Consider the following 18,871-nt stretch of genomic DNA (forward strand, 5'->3'; position numbering starts at 1 on the left):
CGGGGGGCAGACGGAGAGACAGGCCTTGCAGCCGGGGCTGGGGTCCTCCGGTGTCCCCGCAGCACACGCTGGATTCTCCTGGCCGTCTGGACTTCGTTCTTTTATGGCCAAAGAATACTGCGTTAGGCGAACACACACGTGGTCCCCCCGCCAGGTGGTGGACGTTCGGTGGGTGTAGAGCGGCCGTGACCGTCTGTGCACAAGGGTCTGTGTGGACACATGCGTCTCGGCCTCTGCCAGAGCGAGCTCTGGGTGCGTGGCCCCTGCTGGTTCCCGCCAGGGTCACCGTGTCAGCTCTGACACGGGGGTGGAAGGCCCACTGCCGGTGAGATTGTGGACGCGCGAGGGGAGGGTCCGGCCGCACGCCTCAGCACGTGGACACCCAGCTGCCCCGCGATGCTCGTGGACAGACTGCCCTCTCCCCAGGACTGGTCTCGGCGCCCTTGCTGGAAATTGGCAATGCCCATCACGTAACTTTTTGTAAATTATAAAGTGTTTCTTTAAAAAAAAGGGCTGAGGCAGACCCTGGAAATGCTGACGTGCCCTCAGGCCCAAGTGTGAAATTAATCGGCTTGGGGCCAGACCGCAGGTGGAGCCCGGGGTTCTGAGGCCGCACAGAGCTCCAGGGGCCCAGGCCTTCCAGGCGCCCTTCCGCCCCAAGCTCCGCCCTGGGAAGCCACGGGGTGGGCGGGTGGACATCTCTGCTCCAGGAAAGGTACCGTCCCTCCCTCCTCCGCATCCTGCCACGTCCCTGCCAGACCTGTCCTGTCCCTACCAAACCAGTCAGGGCACTTCCTCCCCCTGGTCCTGGGAGGCAGCTGGTGAAATGCCAGCTTCACGTAGGGCAGGCAGACCATCCTGTGGTGAGCCCAAGCGGCTTCAAGGCGAGAACTTGCCCCTCAAGTGGCCCAAACTTGCTGCCGGGGTCCGAGAAGCAGCAGCCTTCAGCCTTCCTACGGCTCATTCACTCACCCCTGCCTGTCCTGATTTCCTGTTTGGGCTGTGGGTTCTAGTCCCCTCCACGGGGGGGCTGTGGCCTGGGCTGGGGAACCGTGTGTGAGCCCCAGGCCACCGCACAGCCGGGCAGGGCCAGAGCGCACCTCGAACACAGCCAGGCCGGCCCGCTTCCTCTGTGCGTGTCAGGGCACGCGGCTGCCCTGTGCTGACCCCCAAACGTGGCCAGACCCGGAGACCCCTGGCAAGGATGTGGCAGGAACCACACCCCACACCACCTTCTCTCGCCCAGGAGTGGGCCTGGATCCAGATCGCTTGCCGGATTTAGGAAAGAGCCCGCAGGACGAGCTGCAGAGAAAGGGCAGGGAGGGGACCCCGCTCTGCACGCAGCCAGCACAGGGCAGCCGGGAAACCTGAGGGTAGTGAAGACTGACCGTGAGTTTCTATCTTGGGTGGATTACCACTGCAGCGATCACATTCTTTGAAAGACTAACGTACAGGTACAGGTGCAAGGTATCTGTCTACAGATGATTCAAAGTCTGGGATTTGCTTCCAAATAACGCGGTGGGTGGGGCGTGAAGGTCACGGACAGCCCAGTGGGTGCTTACCCTGTAGCTGGGGTGGACAGGCTTGTTTTTGCAGAAACAGCTTATCAAGATACAGCGGGTTTTAGTACATTTGCAGAGCTGGGCGACCCTCACCACTGATTTTTTATACACTCGAAATGCTCCAGGACGGTGTCGGAGGTCCTTATGTCTGGACGAGCTGCCAGCAGACCACCTGTCAGTCTCTGGTGAGCAGGTGGCCCCCGGGGCGGCGCCCACAGGTCCTGGAACACTTCAAGGCCTCAGGTGGTACTCACACCAGCTCCTGCCCCAGCCCGTCTGCCCGAAAGTCTGCAGTCTTCGAGAGCCAGGGTCTCCCCAGCCCCTTTCTGGGCTTGCCAGACAACCGGGCAGTGCCCAAGAGCCCAGGACTCCGACTCCAGGGGCTCCTCCCACAGCCAAAGGGGGGTGGGGCTCCCAGGGCAGCCGGCCGGCCCAACAGGGGACCCTCAAACCATGGCGCTCAGGTGCCTGCTGAAGAGGGGAAACCCTGGGGGTCCATGGTAACTTGGATCCGGAAACTCAACGCTGACCAGACCTCCAACTTGCACACCCTTTCCCTCTCCTTCCCCAGTTTTGGGCTGCTGTCAGCCCAGTGTCCCCCAATTCCTTTGCCCGCAGGCTGCCCCAATGTATCCAGGGACTTCTTTCCCACCCTGGGCCCTCAGCCTTGTCCCCGCCTCCCCCACCGCCCCGGACACTGGAGACCCCTCCTTGGAGGGTGCAGAGTGGGTCTGTTGCCCTGGAGGCCAGACTCAGAGCACTTCACGGTCCTTTATTAGTGTCCCTGCGGAACACCCCTTGCTGTGGTGGGGGTGCAGTACCCGGGGGTCCTGGGGAGGCAGATGGACGTGGCCCCGGCCCACTTGCGGGAGGACAGGCTGCTTGGACAGAACCCAGGTGCTGACATCTGGGTCTCGGCTGCGGGGGGCCTCGCGGACAGCTGCCGTCCACACAGAGAGGGCCCCTGAGGGACACTGCGCAGAGGGGGCTGTGCAGGGAGCAGGGGGAGGCGCGGACCCCGTGCACGACACCGCACGCTCCCTGAAGGCAGCAGGACCTCCTGGCTCTGAGGTTCTGGCGAAACCACTTGTGAAAGCAACCGGGGGCTGGCTGGACCTGGCGCCCGCGGGCCATGTAGTCACCTCCCTCCTGGGCACGTGGTTTCTGCACGGTGCCATCTGCCCACTGGCCTGGAGCTGCCAGAGCGTGGCTGCCTTCGAGAACTTCGGAAAAGCGGTGGTCCCTCTCCACGGATAAAAGTGCATGTGCACACACACAATTTGGTAAAGCACTGCAGGGGGTCTGCGCCCCACTACTCTGCCCCCCAGGTCCTCCATGGAAGCTGCTGGAAGATGGTGTTGAGGGCCCCAGGCGGCTGCTCGATGAAATGAAGAAACCTCAGGGACCAAAGGAGAAGGGGCGGGGGACCCCAGACCCTAGAAGCCCCAGCCCAGCTTTCCCGCCTCCAGTGTTAACCAGCTACCCAGGGAGGAGAGAAAACTGGACCCGGGGCCTGGATACCTCCCCTCTGAGTGAGTCAGCAGTGTGCAGGGGACAGGCTGGGGCGGGCAGGTAGGAGATGGAGGGGGCGAAGGTCACTGGAATGAGCCTGCTGGGAAAGGACAGGGTGGGGTCTGGGGCCAGGGAGGCCGGGGCGCGCCGGGGCAGATGCTGGGCTCAGGGCAGCGCTCGCCCACGGCCCTCCCAGACCCTGGAAGAGCCTGGCGCTGGGGGCTGGCCCTGGCTCAGCCCACTCCTTGGCCCCGTCAGGAAAGCACTTTGAGGCCAAAGTGTTTGCGAAGCTGTTCCAGGAAGACAAACGTGAGCACGGTGTGCGGCATGAGGCGGATGCCTGCAGGCACGAGGCCCTGGGCGGGGAAAGGGGAAGCAGGGAGTCAGAAGACCCCAGAGGGACCCCCAGCCCTGCCACCCCAGCCCTGCCCCAGCCCTGCCGCCTCAGCCCTGCCCAACCTTGTAAAAGGCCAGCGGCCCGAGCTTTGCTGTCTCTACAGCGCAGTGAAAGACACCCTGCAGAAAACACAGAACAAAGCAAAGCAATAAAAGAAAGGCTGCTTTTGGCTTGAAAGGCACGAATCAACCCCCCTCCCACCCTCAGCACCAGCCAGCGGCCCTGTGCAGAGAGCAGGGCCGGTCAAAGGTAACGACAGCTGGAGGCGAGTGCGGGGGACGGGGGTTGGGGGGGGTGAACGGCCACCCCGTCTGCTGACACAGCAAAACCAGAGCCAGGGCAGGCGACCCGCCGGGCCCCCACAGCGCGTGGGGGACTGTTCACAGCGGCAGGGCAGGCACGAAGCAGGGCACCGTAATGACTGGGGAGCCGCGGCGTGCGCTGTGGGTCTGCCCCGGGCACTTCCCGAAAGTTCATGGACTACAGTGAACCGGCTGCCTCTGTGAACGCACCAAGGAATCGGATTTAAAAACACATACAGGGGGTGCCTGGCGGGCTCCATGGGTAGAGCCTGCGACTCCTGATCTCAGGGTCGTGAGATCAACCCCCATGTCGGGCATGGAACCTACTCAAAAAAAATAAAATAAAATCTTTAAAAACACACACAGTGCCGACCGCTGCCCCGGGGCCAGCCAGGGAGGACAACTGAGAGGACACAGTCACGGAGGGAAGGGCCTCATCCACCTGCCAGGACGGGGCTCATCCAGCCACGGAGCGTCAAGTGGCAGCACGGGGACTCCCTCCCTCCCCGCCACCCCCTGGGCCCCCGGGTCTGTACTCGGGAGGGGGTGGTGCCTGCAGCCCCCATTCACCTTGTACTCGCCCTTGGAGTTCATCAGGCGGGTCTTCAGGACGTCGAGGGGCTGACACAGGACCGTGGCACATCCACCCTGGGTGGGGTGGGGTGAGGTGGGGGCGCTTATCGCCAACGGGCCTGCCAGGCAGAGTGCGCAAGCACCCTCCCTCTCCCCTCACAGCCCCCGGCCCGGATCCCCGGATGCATCCCGAGGGACACCAGGAACCAACCAGGGACTGTCCTGGCTTCGGCAGCAGGGGATCCGTGAGCTCCTCCCTCCCCAGGGCCTCGGTGCCCACTCACACAACCCGGAGGGACACCCCCAGACTCGCCCCAAGCCTCCTGCTTTCTGGGCTCGGGCCTCACCCTGGGTACCCTCAGCTCCCAAGGCTGGTGAGGGACCCCCACCACCTCCGCGAACCCAGCACTCACCGCGATGAAGCTGGCGACAAAGTGAGTGAAGATGTTGTCGGCCAGGTACCCGGTGCTGAGGACCAGCTGCTTGGCCTGATCGTAGCAGGACAGCTGTGGGCGTGCAGGGGCGATCAGGGCCTGGAGGAGGGCCCCCAGCTCTGGGGAAAGCGGATGGGGGCCCACAGTGACACCACCTGGGCTGACCGAACCCCAGGGCCAGCAGAAGCCCCACCTGGCCCACGGTGACGAACATCCCGCGACTGGCCGCCATGCTCGCGCCAGAGAACAGCTTCTTCAGACCCTCTGCCGGAGAAAGGAGGTGAGGCGCCCAGCCCAGCCCGATCCCTCAGGCCCGCCCAGGTCCCGCACACGCCCCCCATGCCGGAGGAAGGAGGTGAGGCCCCCCCCCAGGTCCTGCACGACGCTCCCCACACCCTCGGCCTCCTTGGACCCCCTCTTCTTACCTTCTCGGGCCACGCGGTACAAGCCATCCAAGGCATGGGCGTAGCTGCCAGGGATACAGAATGGACGCCGTGAGGCTCTCCCTGACCGCCAGCCCCCGAGGGAGGGTCCTCCCTGGGGAGAGCCATGCAGCTCTCACAGGAGTCAGGGGACAAAGGAGCCTGAAGATCTCCCAACTACCACCAGAAAACCCTTGCTCTGGGGCTGGTTTTGTCTGCCTGCTGTTGCCGAGGGTGAGGAGGGGGCCTGCCTGAACTCCTTCCACCCCGTTCCCTTGGCTCACAGTCTGGCCACAGAGAGGACAACGGGCTTGCCTGGAGCCCCATTTCACTGCTCAGCTGAGTGTAGCCCGTGTCTGCACTTAGCTAGGACAGCAAACCATAGATAGCCTTGGAGTTAACAGGAACTTAAACTTCATGGAAAATAAGATTTTTACCGTTAAAAAAAAAAAAAAAAAAATCCGAGCTTCCAAACCTGTTTGAAGGCCCAGACTCAAACTTCTAAACCATCCTCCCTGTGAACAAGCACAAGGCCCAGGCCTCGGGGGCCCTGGGAGCCCAGCCACCATCCCAGACTCCCCCCCGAAGAAAGCAGCCAGAGGCCTTCTGACCCAGGACGGCCGTGCCCGGTGCGGGTTTCCCAAAGCTGTCAGCCGCCTCTGCTCACTCCAGCTGACGCCAGAGGCAGCACGGCCCACTGGGGCCCACGCTGGCGCCTGCATGGCCCCCCACACCCGCCAGGAAGCCCCAGGGGCTGACCTCGGCCTTGCTACTCACTTTCGGCGCTGACTGGGCTCCAGCTTCACGTCGTTCTGCATCCTGGAACGGGGGGCGCCGGCTCAGGGGGCGCCTCACACGCCCCGCACGGAGGTCAGCGGGCTCCAGGGCTCACCCTGGCAGTGAGCAGCTGGGCCCGCCCCAGCCCGCCCCCCCAGCGCCCAGGACCCCAAGGCGTGAGCAGCTCTTTCCGAGCAGAACACACCGCGGTCCCGTCAGGGGACAGGGAAGACCCCGACCTGGGTGGGTGGGCACACTGACCTGACGTTGACCATATCTGCAGGGGTCCCCACGAAGCCTCCGATGCAACCTGGGGCGACAGACCCCAGAGCCAGCATGCGGCGACTGGCAATGCCCGCATGCCCCCCCACCCCAGCCCAGCCCAGCTGGCAGCTCACCGCTGATGGAACCCAGCAACACCTTCTTGTAGAAAGGCAGGGGTCCCTGGCTGCCCGTGGTCACATGGTCCCGCACGGACTCATAGATGGCAAACCGAGTCAGGGAGTAAGTCATCTGGGGAAAAGGGGCCCAGCTCAGAGGGTGCAGGTGGAGGGACCCTGCTGGGCATGTGACACCTGTCGGGCCTCCCCCCCCCCGGTGCACAGTCATCACCAAATGGGCCATGGGGATATAGGGACTCTCTCGAAGCCACACGGTCAGCAAGTGGCTGAGACAATGTGCAAATCTGGGGCTGGCGGAGTCCAGAGTCCTGCCCTTTCCTCTGTCTTTCCCTCCCTGGGCTCAGCTTCCCCACCTGTAAAGGAGGGTCTTGAGCCCCGTAGGAGGCAGAGCACACCCGATCCCACGGCACCCTGTGCCATCTGGGGGTTGCCGCCCCTGGGCCCCATGGTTCCTTTCTCCCAACCACCGTGAAGAGGAGGAGAAGCCACTTCCGGGCCCACAGGGCACCCCTGGCGAGGAGGCGTGGCTGTGTCCGAGTCCAGGCCTGGGGGGCGCCAGCCTTCCCTTCGACCTGCCTGGGCTCTGGGGCCAGGACCTAAGGAAGCCCCTGGCTGGGAGGCGGAAGTGCCCCGGCCATGCGTCCTGCCCACCCGGCGTCCTGGGAGGGGGGCCCCCAGGGGCACCTGTCTGCACAGGGAGGCGCTGAGGCCGTTGTAGAGTGCCAGGACGCCGTCGGAGCGCACCACCTGCAGCGCCATGCCGGTCATGCGCAGCTTCACCTCCTGCTGCGTCTGCAGATGTACCTGTCGGGGGCACGGCTGCTCAGAACAGGGCCCCTGCCCCAGGGCCCACCCAGGCCGGCTCTGCTCTGAGCCCTTTCCCACCATCTAGCGCTTTACGTCCTCATGAAGACCCCACGGGCCGACTATTACCAGCGCCCCAGTTTAGAGACGGGAAACTGAGGCACGAGGAGGCAGAGAGCTGTCCTAAGGGCATCCAGCTGGGGTGGAGAGATGGGACGCCACGCCCACACCTGGCCCCAGCCTCGATCCCACACTCTTCATCGATCCCACACTCTCCATCGACAAATGACAATACCAGCTGACACGTGAGCCCGCCAGGCCCGAGAGAAATACTCCACATATGTGTCTGAGTCCTCATGGCACCTGCCGCTGGGATGGCGGTTGGCAGTCCCATTTTACAGATGAGGACACCGAGGCACCATGCAGACACCCACCAGCTGACTGCAGGGCCCCGTTTCTTAGCTATGCCACTTCTCAAGAGGGACCAAGAGTCATGGAGACTCAGAGACAGTCCCGGTGGGCTGGGAAGAGGTGGTGGGAGTTCAGCGGGGGAGAAGGGGAAAGACACTTCTGGGAGGGCCAGAGCACGGCCACCCCGGCGTCTGTCCAGCCTCAGTGATGTTCTGGCTGGGCCTGCTGGGCAGGTTACCGACCCTCCTGCTTCAGTTTCCTCGGTGTGCTGTGAGCACCAAGTAGCTCAGTGGATGGACCCTTCCCTTCCCACTCTGTCGCTGCCCAGGGGCTCTGGTGGTGGGGCAAAGGTGGGTTGGGGTGGAGAGGGCTTCGTGCTCAGCACAGCCACATCAGCCGAGCTGGATAGGACAGAGAGCACTGGGCCTGGGGGCAACGTGGCCATGCAGGAAGCAGCCCTCGTCCAGGCGAGAAGCAGCCTTGAGGACTGAGCCAGGGCACAGGGGCAAAGGGAGAGATCAGCGAGCTATAAAATAATTTCTCCAGTGACCACAGGGCCAAGAGGCAACAGCCTCAGCCAGGGCCTCCCCTTGAGGCTGGCCTCCGTGGCTGTCCACACTGCCTGCTGCTCCCCAGCAGGGGCCCAACAGTGGCCCCGGTCCTGTGGCTGCCTGCCTCTCTCGACCTCCTCCCCCTGCAGGATTCTGTGGCAAAACAGCACCTGGGGGGCAGGCACGGGGCCTGTGGACAGGTACAAATGACTGTAGGCTGCCTGTGAGGGCTCCAAGGGCCCCTGGGAGCTGTGTCCACTCACAATCGGATGAGAGCCTAACCCTCCAGGGCCCCACGGTGGGGACGGGGGAGGGGACATGGGGAAAGCAAAATTAAACACAAGGAGGGGATCTTGCCTCCCCTCTCTCTGGTGGTCAGAGCAGCCTTGACTTGGCCCTGCTCCTTCTGGCAGCGCTCAGGCCCTGGGGACTACTAGGAGCCATGCAGGTCTCTCCCAGGAGAAGCCCAGGGGCCACCAGCTTCTCAGCCCCCCTCCCCATCTGCTAATGCTGCCTTGACTGGGGAGGGGGTGCATTTTTACCAGAGAAGTCAATTTCCTTCATTCAGCAAAAAAGTCGCTGGAAGGAAAATACCTTAGGTGGAACGCAGCGTGGGGGCCTGGCCGGGCTGCAAGTGAGGCTGAGGTTTGGGTCAACAGGGCCCCCGTGCCAGTCGCTCCCAGAGGGTCAGTGTGGGGATCAGGCTGCTCTGGGTGGGGGCAGGGAAGGAAGTGGCTGGGCTGCTGTCCCTTGCCCACCGGTCCATGTGACCCCAGGCCAGGTTCCCCGGGGCAGGGCCTCCTGGGCAGGCTATGCTTTGCATCACTGGCCCTTTCTTCTTTGTTCTTTGCAGGGAGAAAGGGGCAGAAAACAACCCCCGCCGGCTCTGGGAGACAACAGAACTTCTGTCTCCTACTGCCTCATAAGCGTGTTTTCTACAAGAAGTGAAGTGGGCATGAATGCCTCTTGCTCACCCTCCCCGGGCAGGACCTGCGTGGGCGCAGGGTCCCTGGCTTCCAGGTGCCCACCCGGTCCAGGAGGAAGCAGCCACCTGCAGTCCGCACTCCCTCACTGTGTGCTGGGTCCCCACCAGGCAGGGAGGCCACCTGGGCCCTGGGTGTGCTGGAGCCCTGGCTCGTCTCTAGATGCCAACTTCTGTGCGCCTCACAGAACCACCCCCTCAACTTGCAACCAGGCAGAACTGTGCTCAAAAGTGAGGGGTGGAAACTGGCTCAGAGAGGCCAAGTGACTAGCCCAAGGTCACACAGGTAGTATGGGGGAACCGCGGCCCGTGAGCTACGAAAACGGGGCGCCTCCATCCGGGAGTGGGCAGGGTCTCCCGGCGGGGGCGGTGAACCGATGCCCCTCAGGCCCGGCGCCAAGGCCGACACAAGTCCGAGGCCCTCCCGGGCAGCGCAGCGCCAGGCTGGTCGGCGCCCAGAGCTTGGGCGGGCCCCCTCGCCCCACCCCCACCCCCACCCCCACCGCCCCGGCCCGTTAGCGCTCGTCGCCCGCCCCCGCCCGGCCCGCGCCAACCTCACCTTGAGCAGGTCCAGCGGGTGCGTGCAGCAGGCGGCCCCGCACGAGGCCAGCCCCCCGAAGTACCAGCGCGACACGCGCGCCTCGGCCGCCATGGCTCGCGCCGCGGACGCCCAGGAGCGCCGGCTGCCGGCCCCGGTTCGCGCCGCCCAGACCCCGGCTCAGGCCCAGGCCCCGATCGGACCCCGACCCCAGTCCCGGACCCCGGCCCGCGTAGCCGTCCGCTCCGAGTTCAAAGCACCGTTCGCCACCCGCGCGCCGCGCAGCCAATGCGCCCGCGCGGCCCTGGGGGCGGGACCACTTCTGGGGGCGGGGCCACCGCGACCCCGCCTCGAGCCGGGGGGGGGGGGGCGGGCCCCGCGCCTTAAAGCGGCCGCGCTCGGGCTGGCCAGCGGAAAGGGCTCCACCGAGCCGCCTCCCCGTGTGCCGCAGGCGGCGGGAGAGGGAAGGGGAACGGGCGCGGCAGCGCGGACCCCCGGGAGCTTGCTGAGTGGGCTGCTCCACTCTCCCCGAGAACCGGGCGTCCTTCCCCCGCCCTGCTCCGGCTTCCCCAGGGCCACCCCCACGCCTGGGGCAGGTCTCCGAAGGTCAAGGCTGAGGAGTGGCCTCGGCGCTCGGCCAGTCCCCGCCACTCCCGGAGCCCGGCCTCCTGCAAACACCCCGCCCCAGCCGAGGCCCTGACCTTGCACCCTGTGTCCCAAGGCAGCCACACAGGCCCTGGGGTCAGCCCTGGGACACGTGCGCCCAAAAGAGGTGGCACAAAACCTTCTTGGAGCCAACCTGCGAATTACATGAAAACTAGGGGCAGAAGACAATCCACTCTCCGGAGCTCCCAGCCAAGGCCAGCCTCAGGTCTGCTCTGACCAGACAGCCCCAGGCAGCCATCCCGGAGGAGGACAAGGGGACAAAGTTCTGAGCCATGGGGGTTCAGGCTCCTGGGAAGTGGCAATCAGGAGGCTGGCTGCCTGTCCCCATGAGAAACACACCTGTGCACACGTTCCCACTCTCATCTCACCATCCAGCAAACAGCAGGTGCAAGTGCTGGACAAAGACACACCTGCTGGGCAAGATGGAAATTGGAATCCCTGGGGCCACATGGACCCGGGGGTTCCCCGCACCTGCTGAGAACCCTGAATAACAAGTCCAGCTGGCCTCCGAGCGCCCAGCAGTTATCTCGCCGGTCAGAGGCGTAAGATGGGCCAGCAAACCTATTTGCTTCAAGTGGCCACCTGAAGACTAAGGAGACTGCCTTCCAGAAGGCTAGGAGGCTTCTGACCCTGAGGTCATCATCTGGGGAAGTGAACAGCCCAGAAATGCTGTGTGGACTGGGGAGGTGGAGGGAGCGTCGGCCACACAGACATCCGGCTTTTTCTTAAGGGGGGGGGGGTGGAGAAGAGACGGGAGCTGCATCTGGATGAAAACACAGGCCAGTGGGACCCGGTGCCGGAAGGGAAGGGTCGGAAGGGTCGCAGCGATTCTCCAGAAGAAACCAGAGAGGGGGCGCCTGGCTGGCTCAGGCGGAAGAGCATGTGACTCGATCTCAGGGTCGTGAGCTCAAGCCCCACGTTGCGCATAGAGCTTACTTAAACAAAAATTCAATTGTATTTCTATGCAACAGCAATAAACAATCTGACAATTAAATCAGGAGAAACAATTCCATCAAAGAGACAGAAAGAAAAGAAACCAGAGAGGATGCGAGACACAGCTCCGTAAGGAAATGGGAAAATGTGTCACCAAACAGCGAGATGGCTTTCACAGCTGAGCTGGCCCTTTGTTTAAAAAAAAAAAAAAAAAAACAGGGCTACCAGATGGAACTGGTAGGCTGCAGAGGAGGGGCCTCCTTGTCCAGGGTCCTATGGGAAGTAGGAGCACCTTTGAGCCCACTCCCTCTCTGAGACCCAGGCCATCACAAAACCTGCCCCTGCACCGGTCTCATTCAGGATAAATCGAGATGTTGGAATCCTGGATCACCCGAGGGCAATGTTATCATCTCCTGCCTAAGCAAACACGTCAGTGGCGTGGAGCAGGGCAGCCCAGAGGGTGAGGGGCCAAGGGGCCAGCGCTTGCTGTGTGCAGATGGTGGGCCGCCCAGAACATGAGACACAGCACGAGCGATCTGCGAAGCCCCGCCTAGAACTGGAGAAGCCCTGGAAGCGCGGAGGAATCCTGGAAAATGGTAAGTGCGTGGAGTGTGGGGCGCCCTCTTAAGAAATAAGGGGTCTAGCTTTTGGCTTTCTGCTCAGGGGCGCGAAGGTGCTACTGTCTTCAGGAGTCCTCAGTCCGAGTTCCTCCGACAGCGGCCGCCTCCACCCTTCCGCCTAAGTTCCGCCCCCAGCAAGACGAAATCAAAATCGTGGGCCTGAGGCGCGCCAGTGGGGGAGTCGGGGCTACATCTGCCCTGGCCCCGAAGCTCAGCCCTACTGGCCTGTCTCCAAGATAGGGCGGTGATGACATCGCCAAGGCAACCGGTGACTGGAAGGGTCTGGGGGTTACAGTGAAGCTGACCATTCGGGACAGGCCCAGATCGAAGTGGTACCTTCCACCTCTGTCCTGCTCATCAAAGCCCTCAAGGAACCGCGGAGACAGAAAGAAGCAGAAAAATATTAAGCACAGCGGCAATGTCGCTTTTGATGAGAGTGTCAACATTGCCTGACAGATGCGTCACTGATCTTTAGCCAGAGAACTCTCTGGAACCATTAAAGACCTCCTGGGGATGGCCCGGTCTGTGGGCTGCAACACCAATGGCTCCCACCCTCAGGGCATCACAGAGGACATCGACAGTGGCGCAGTGGGATGGCCCACTAGCTAAGAACTACGAAGGAAAATACTTCCATGCAGGATCATTTGGCAACCAAAAAAGGAAAAAGGTGGGACTTTGCAAGCTGTAGGCCAGGGGGAACTCAAAAAGATCCCCAGCCAAATTCTCAAATGGATCATGAAGACTTCTGCATAAATCCAAGGGGCTCTGAGATGCAGAGGTCAGGTGAGGTCTCGAGAACAAGGCTGCCGGCCTCGTCTCTGGAGGACGTCCGTTCCTGAGCGCTCCTGCATGGCGCTTAGGGAGCTAGGATGGCACCATGCAGGGGCCAGGTGGACACCAGGGTTCCTGGAACGGGCAGGAGCCAGGGGTCAGCTTCAGAGCTCCCCCTGCCGTGTCCTCTGTGACCATTTCATCAGCCCGGACGAAGACGCGGTACGCGGATTCCTACCAGGATCTGACGGGACCTCGCAAGGTTCTGTGCTAGTAACATCAAGCCAACGCAGGATGCACAGACCTACCTCCTGGTGTCGAGCCCACGGGCCAAGGCCAAGTGGCCTCCGGGGACCCAGGGCACACCCCATCTACTGCCAGGTCTGAGACACTTGGCCAACTGCACCAGCAGGTGGAGACCACAGCTGGGGTGGGGTGGGGAGGGGTGGGGGCAGGACATGAGGGACTGTGAGGTCAGGTGGGGGGCACCAGGTGACACTCAGCATCAGGGAAGCAAAAGGAGTATGGCCCGAGGCACACGGTCAACTGCACTTTTGAGCAGTCAGCCCCAGCACGTCCGGGACGAAGCGAGGGTGTCATCATCCCAGGAAGAGGGGAGGGGAGAAGAGTCCTAATCATTACCCACAAGTCCCTTGGAAAGACAAAGGGGCTCAGAGCACACACAGACTCGGGCCACCAGTGCAAGGCCGAGGCTGAAGGCTATCCCTGACTTTAGATCCTCCCTTCCCCTGGGAAGGGCAGTTGGGCCAGCAGGATACCCAACCGGTCATACCCGCCTCAGGTGGCCCAGGAGTCACCTCTGCTGAGGGAAGGCACGCCCAGAGACCTCCTGATGGTGAATCATTAACTCCCTGGGACTGTGCGGGCCACAGGTTTGGCCGGTGGAGCTCTCTGGGTCAGGGAGCAGCCTTCTTACAAGGAGGTCCAGCAGGGTCCTCCGGGAGGGCCCACAGGTGGCATCCGGGTGCTGGGCACGACCACCTGGGCACATGCCAGCTCCCCAGACCTGTCCTCAGGGTACCCAGAGCCCGGCACTCCCAGATGCAACATCTCCTTCCGGGCCCGCAGCCCTGTCCTTGCAGACCACTCTTCCAGCATGGCCAGGGAGGGGACACGGGGGCTGGCCGTTCTCAGGTACACGCCTCACCTCCTGCCTGTCTGTAGGCCAGTGCTATGCTTCCTGCCGAAGACCAGCACCGGTGCCCCACGCCCACCTCCCAGGTCACGATCTGACATCAGCCTCGTGGCAGCTGCCACCACTCAGGCAAGCTGGGTGCTGCCCCAACCCCCCCCCCCCGTCCCCCCCTCCGTGAGCTGCTGCCGGACCTCCGAGGTCAGGCCCCTGCACAGAGAAGACACAAGGAACGCTGGCCGACCCCCACGTGCCCGGCAGGGAGCGAGCCCTGCCACCCCCGGGGTGGCCTCCCTGGCGGGCAGGAGCTCCAAGCCAGCCCGCACCGCCCACTGGCCACTGACTCAGACACACCACTGCACACACGGCGCCCAAACAATGTATTTTTCTCAGTGGCCACCAGGGGGCGCGCGTTGCCTCTGGTACGTTCCAGAGTTCATCTCCCCGGTGCTCACACAGGAGCTGCCCCCCGTCTCAGCAGGTCCCTTGTCTGTCCCGGAGCAGAGATGGCAGAGCCAGTGCCAGAGCTCTGCCCTGAAGCCGCTCCCACCACGGGTCCCGGATGCCAGGGCTGGAGCAGGAGGGGGCCTCCCCCAGGTCAGGTCCCAGGGACCCCAGTCCACCAGTCCTCAGAGCTGGCCTATTCTAGAACCACGGTGCCGCCCACCGCCTCCAGGGCTGCCTTGATCTTCTCCGCCTCGGCCTTGGAGACATTGGCTTTGATCTCCTGGGGCAGGGACTCCACCAGCTTCTTTGCCTGCCAGAGAGCAAAGTCAGAAATGGGGCCCATGTTGCCCCAAAAAACCCTGCAGTAGGAGGGGCCGGTCTGAGTACCGTTAGCACGTTAGCGGCAACAGCCAGAGGGCTGTGCAGCGCGGAGCTCACCTGGACGAGGTTTATGCCCTGGATGTAGTTCTTGATTTCTTTGATCAGCCTCACTTTGTCCACGGGCTTTGCCTCTGTCAGGCGGACGGTGAAATGAGTCCGCTCTTTCTGTCTGGGGATGTCTTCCTCTGCCTCCTGGGAGAGGGAAAGAGAAAGGATGGGGTAAAGCAGGCACATTCGGTCCTGTGGCCCCAAAGTCGCCAAGATGGCACAGCAAGGCCCGCCATTCCAGCGGGAGGCCGCGCCGGGCAGCTGGGCTCAGGACAAACTGGTCCACCTCGTCAGCGCCGGGGCCCCTCCCTCACGTGCTCCTCGGCGACACCTGCTCCGTCGCTGGAAACCTTGCCATCTCTCCGGAGGCGGTTCTGAAACCACCTCCCCCCACCCCGACCCCGCTCAGGTTCCCTCGTCCCTTAAAAACAGTCACTTGTGGCCGGTCAGGGTGACACCAACAGTGCTCGGCCCATCCTCGGGCGAGCCCCAAATCACATGGACAAATTTGCAGCTGCACCGTCCCCAGGTGACCAGTGGAGGACTGGGGTTGACAGAGCCTCTCCCACCACATGTGAAGATACAGCACCGCGGAGAGCAGGGGGCACGCGGCCCGGCAGCCTGAGGCCGTCCTGCTTTGCACCTGCCCTATTATTAACAGTGTTCCTTCGCCCCCCGAAGTGTCCCAGTTTAGATGACAGACTTCAGAGTAACTCTCTCTCCTTGTCCCAAACGTTCAGGCTGAACATGATGAGTCTGTAAAGCTACCACTTCGTGGCAGGTGGGGGAGTGGATGTGATGCCAGGGGAGCCACAGACACATATGGAGCCGGGAGGGCACTCTACGGGACCCCTGACCTGGTCTCCTTGGTAGGGGATGGATGGCCAGGGAAAGGAGACCGCGGACGGTGATCCAGACTTCAGACACCCAATGACCAAATGCAATTCACAGACCTCGTATAGATTTGGGTAAACCAACTGTTGTAAAGTCTGGAACCATTAGCTAAATCTAAATAGACTGAGATAGAAAACCACCGCTAATTACGTTTGTTGTACAAATGGCTCCTGGCTACGTCAGTACCTGCATTCTTAGAGATGTGGGCTGGAGCGCACCAAGAAAGGACAGATCAGAAATGTGCCCCGAGGGGCACCTGGGTGGCTCAGTCAGTTAAGTGTCTGACTTCGGTTCAGATCACGATCTCATGGTTTGTGGGTTTGAGCCTCACGTCGGGCTCTGTGCTGACAGCTCAGAGCCTGGAGCCTGCTTCAGATCCTGTGTCTCCCTCTCTCTCTGCCCCTCCCCTACTTGTGCTGTCTCTGTCTCTCAAAATAAATAAACGTTAAGAAAAAAAAAAAAAGAAGCAAAAAAAAAAAAAAAAGAAATTTGCCTTAAGCTTCAAAGGACAAATGAATTAAATATCAAAACCTTACTAATTATCGAGACTGGAGACAGATACACAGGGCATTATTTGCAGTTGCACATAGAACTTCGAAACTTTTTGTAAAAATTGCAACAGCCCCCAACCAAACTAAAAAACCTAGAAAACAAAAAACAAATTCACGTGTGGCTTCAAGTCTGCTTGTTTCCTTACAGAGACTCCAGCCTGTCCAGCGCCTCCCCACCTCGCCGCTCCAGCCCGACGTGCCCCCACGGCTCTCTCGCGTGCAGTCCCCTTGCAGCTTGCCTCCTGTATCCTCACATCTCCTCGGCTTTAGGGCCTTTCTTGACATCATAACCCTCCTCTCCCCTCAGCTTCTTCCCTACTTTTTTCTCGTAGCACTTAAGTTCAAGTCCTGCTATTCAACAAAAATTTTCTTCTCCTTTGACTCATTGTCAATTCCCCCCGCGAAAACATGGTCTCCACGCGGGCAGGGACCCGCACACCCTTGGCAGGGCTGCAGGGGAACCCACAGCCAGCACACACAGGTCTGCAGGGCGCGCTGACTGATGCAGGGCCAAGACAAGGGACAATGAGAGAAATCTGGGCGTCGGGCCATGTGACACGAGGCAAGACGGGGGCCTTTCGGCACAGGACCCTGGCCTGGGCTCACCTCTGGGGCTGCTGCAGCAGGGGCAGCACCAGGCACTGTGCCACCCATTGGCATGAGTCCAACATCCTGGATCTTCAGGGTTTTCTGCAGGGAGGGGAGAGAGCAATCTCAGTAGCTGCCCATCACACCCAAGATAAACACACAGCCCGGCACGATCCTCACATTCAGAGGGCACACTCTGGACGATTTACTACACACCCCAAATACACCAGGAACAAGACACAGGCCGGGGCCTGTGGTACCTTCAGAAGCTCGTTGAGATCTGAGATCTCCAAGAGCGTGAGGCTGGCGATGTCCTGGACCAGCTGCTGGATCTTGGGGGGATACTCCTTGGGGGCGTTATCCAGGGGTGCGCCGGCGAGGGCCTCCCCCATTCGAGGGCTGCTGCATCTCATCAGCCGCACAGCGCAGACACGGGGCACCTGTTGCCTAGCCCCCCAAACAAAGCTGTCAGCCTGGCACAGGCCAGTGACACAGACCAGACAGGTTGATGGTAAGAGCGCGGTTCTAGCTCCTAGGTCCCAACCCAGGGTTCTCAGATTCCAGGGTCCACGCAAATAAGGGGATTTCCCAGCTACCTTAAGTACTTCAAAGAGCCGTAGAAATGCACGCAATTATCTGCAGACAGACTACCCACACCGTTAAGTTCCCGTGTCGGAAAACTCTCTATCAACCCACGGGAGCAGGGCAGTAGCCTGACGGCATTTTGCTACACTAAGGCCTTCAGAACCTGGGGCCCTCGGACGGCACAACGCCGGGCCCATCGACGGAAGACCTCCAACGTCACTAGGCCTGTAGGGGAAACTGAGGCCCGCAGAGTGGCAGGGACCTGAGCAAGGTCATCTGGGACCACCCCTAGCACTCTGCGCAGCACGCGTGGTTAGGGGGCCGGCAAGTGGGGACCCCCGCGACCCGCACCGCCTCCGGGCCCCACCGAGTCGGGGGTGGCATCCCGCCCGCCGCACGCGGACACCGCCCCCAACCTGCACCCTCAGTTGCCGGCCCAGGGCCCCGACCCTGCCGCCCCGCCAGCCCTCGGCGGACCGTGGTACCTGGCGAGACGGAGCGCAGCGCCCTGACGTCTGAGACACGGCCCCCAAAAGGGGCGAGCGGCCGCCGGCAGCATCGGTCCGCGGGCGGGAAGGTCACACGCGGCTCCCCAGGAGGAGGACGCTCTAGCCGCCCGGGCCGCCGAGCATACGAGCTGCGTGAGGACGCTCTAGCCGCCGAGGCCGCCGAGCATACGAGCTGCGCGAGGGCGCTCTAGCCGCGCGGGCCCGACGGGCGAGAGAGTTGGGGACCGACGCTCTAGCCGACGAAGCCGCCGGGCAAACGAGTAGGAGAGGACACTCTAGCCGCACCTCGCGCTCCCTTCCCGAGATTACCCACTAGGCGGCGAACCGCGCAGGCGTAGAGGGTCGTTGGTGGCGGCCGGGGGCCTGGGGCTGGACGGTGACCGGCTGGGGGCCCTCTACTCGCTGGGGGAATCAAGGCCAGAAAAGGCCGCCGCTTGGAGCCAGGCTCCGTCCGATTCGGGGAGGCGGTCCCGGCCCCCGGGCAGCCCCGCCAGCCCCTTCCCCGCCAGGGAGAACCTGGGGAAGCCTCGCGGCGGCTGACAACGAATTTCCGCCGCCGCGGGGCGGGCACGGGGATCCCAGGTGTCCTTTCTCCGCAGGTCCGTGCTGGGGGCCTTGGCCGCCCGCAGCCAGGAGCCACCTAGTGCGGGGAGCCCCCGCTGCCCTTGGGCAGTCTTTTCCTTGGTTTCCTCCTCCTTCTGAAGGATTGCCTTTCTCGGCCGCGCGGTTCCCGTAGCCTCGGGAGCGCCTCGGCAGCTGAGTTGGGGGCTCTCCCCTTACAGTGTTGCCAAGGGTTGTGATTGAGCTCTGAAGGGTCGAGGGATGGAGCCCTGGACGGGAGGGCTAGCCGCACACCTGGCTCTGTCTCCAGCTGCCTTTCCAGCCAGCTCCCAGACATCCCGCACCTGCTCTTCTGCTTAGACCTCTGTAGCTCCACCCCGCTCAGCCAACACCTGCCCTGAGGGCCCTGGGTCTCTCCTCTTCCAGCTCATTTTCCAAGAGCCAGGCGTGGAACCGCACTTTAGATCACGAAAGCAGAGCCGTCCTCTGCCTCAACCT

The 18,871-nt window shown here is 62.5% G+C and overlaps 2 protein-coding genes across 2 annotated transcripts; both read right to left on the reverse strand.

The window, feature by feature from the left end:
* Positions 1 to 2,314: 2,314 nt before the first annotated feature.
* Positions 2,315 to 10,244, reverse strand: SLC25A10 (solute carrier family 25 member 10). Its single transcript, XM_053893300.1, has 11 exons — positions 9,688 to 10,244; positions 7,065 to 7,184; positions 6,378 to 6,492; positions 6,241 to 6,289; positions 5,980 to 6,021; positions 5,206 to 5,249; positions 4,974 to 5,044; positions 4,760 to 4,852; positions 4,344 to 4,421; positions 3,534 to 3,590; positions 2,315 to 3,430 (listed from the first exon to the last, which is right to left on the reverse strand). Exons 1-11 carry the CDS (start codon positions 9,778 to 9,780, stop codon positions 3,329 to 3,331), a joined length of 864 nt encoding a protein of 287 aa, XP_053749275.1. The 5' UTR covers positions 9,781 to 10,244; the 3' UTR covers positions 2,315 to 3,328.
* A 3,922-nt stretch (positions 10,245 to 14,166) lies between these two features.
* MRPL12 (mitochondrial ribosomal protein L12) lies at positions 14,167 to 17,936 on the reverse strand. The gene is made up of 5 exons (XM_019465929.2): positions 17,789 to 17,936; positions 16,979 to 17,165; positions 16,737 to 16,820; positions 14,695 to 14,829; positions 14,167 to 14,566 (listed from the first exon to the last, which is right to left on the reverse strand). The coding sequence occupies exons 1-5, from the start codon at positions 17,860 to 17,862 to the stop codon at positions 14,450 to 14,452; spliced, it is 597 nt and encodes a 198-aa protein (XP_019321474.1). The 5' UTR covers positions 17,863 to 17,936; the 3' UTR covers positions 14,167 to 14,449.
* Between the last annotated feature and the right edge of the window lie 935 nt (positions 17,937 to 18,871).

The sequence above is a fragment of the Panthera pardus genome, unplaced genomic scaffold, assembly GCF_024362965.1.
Source record: "Panthera pardus isolate Hobbes unplaced genomic scaffold, ASM2436296v1 HiC_scaffold_3, whole genome shotgun sequence".
Taxonomy (NCBI): Eukaryota; Metazoa; Chordata; class Mammalia; order Carnivora; family Felidae; genus Panthera; species Panthera pardus.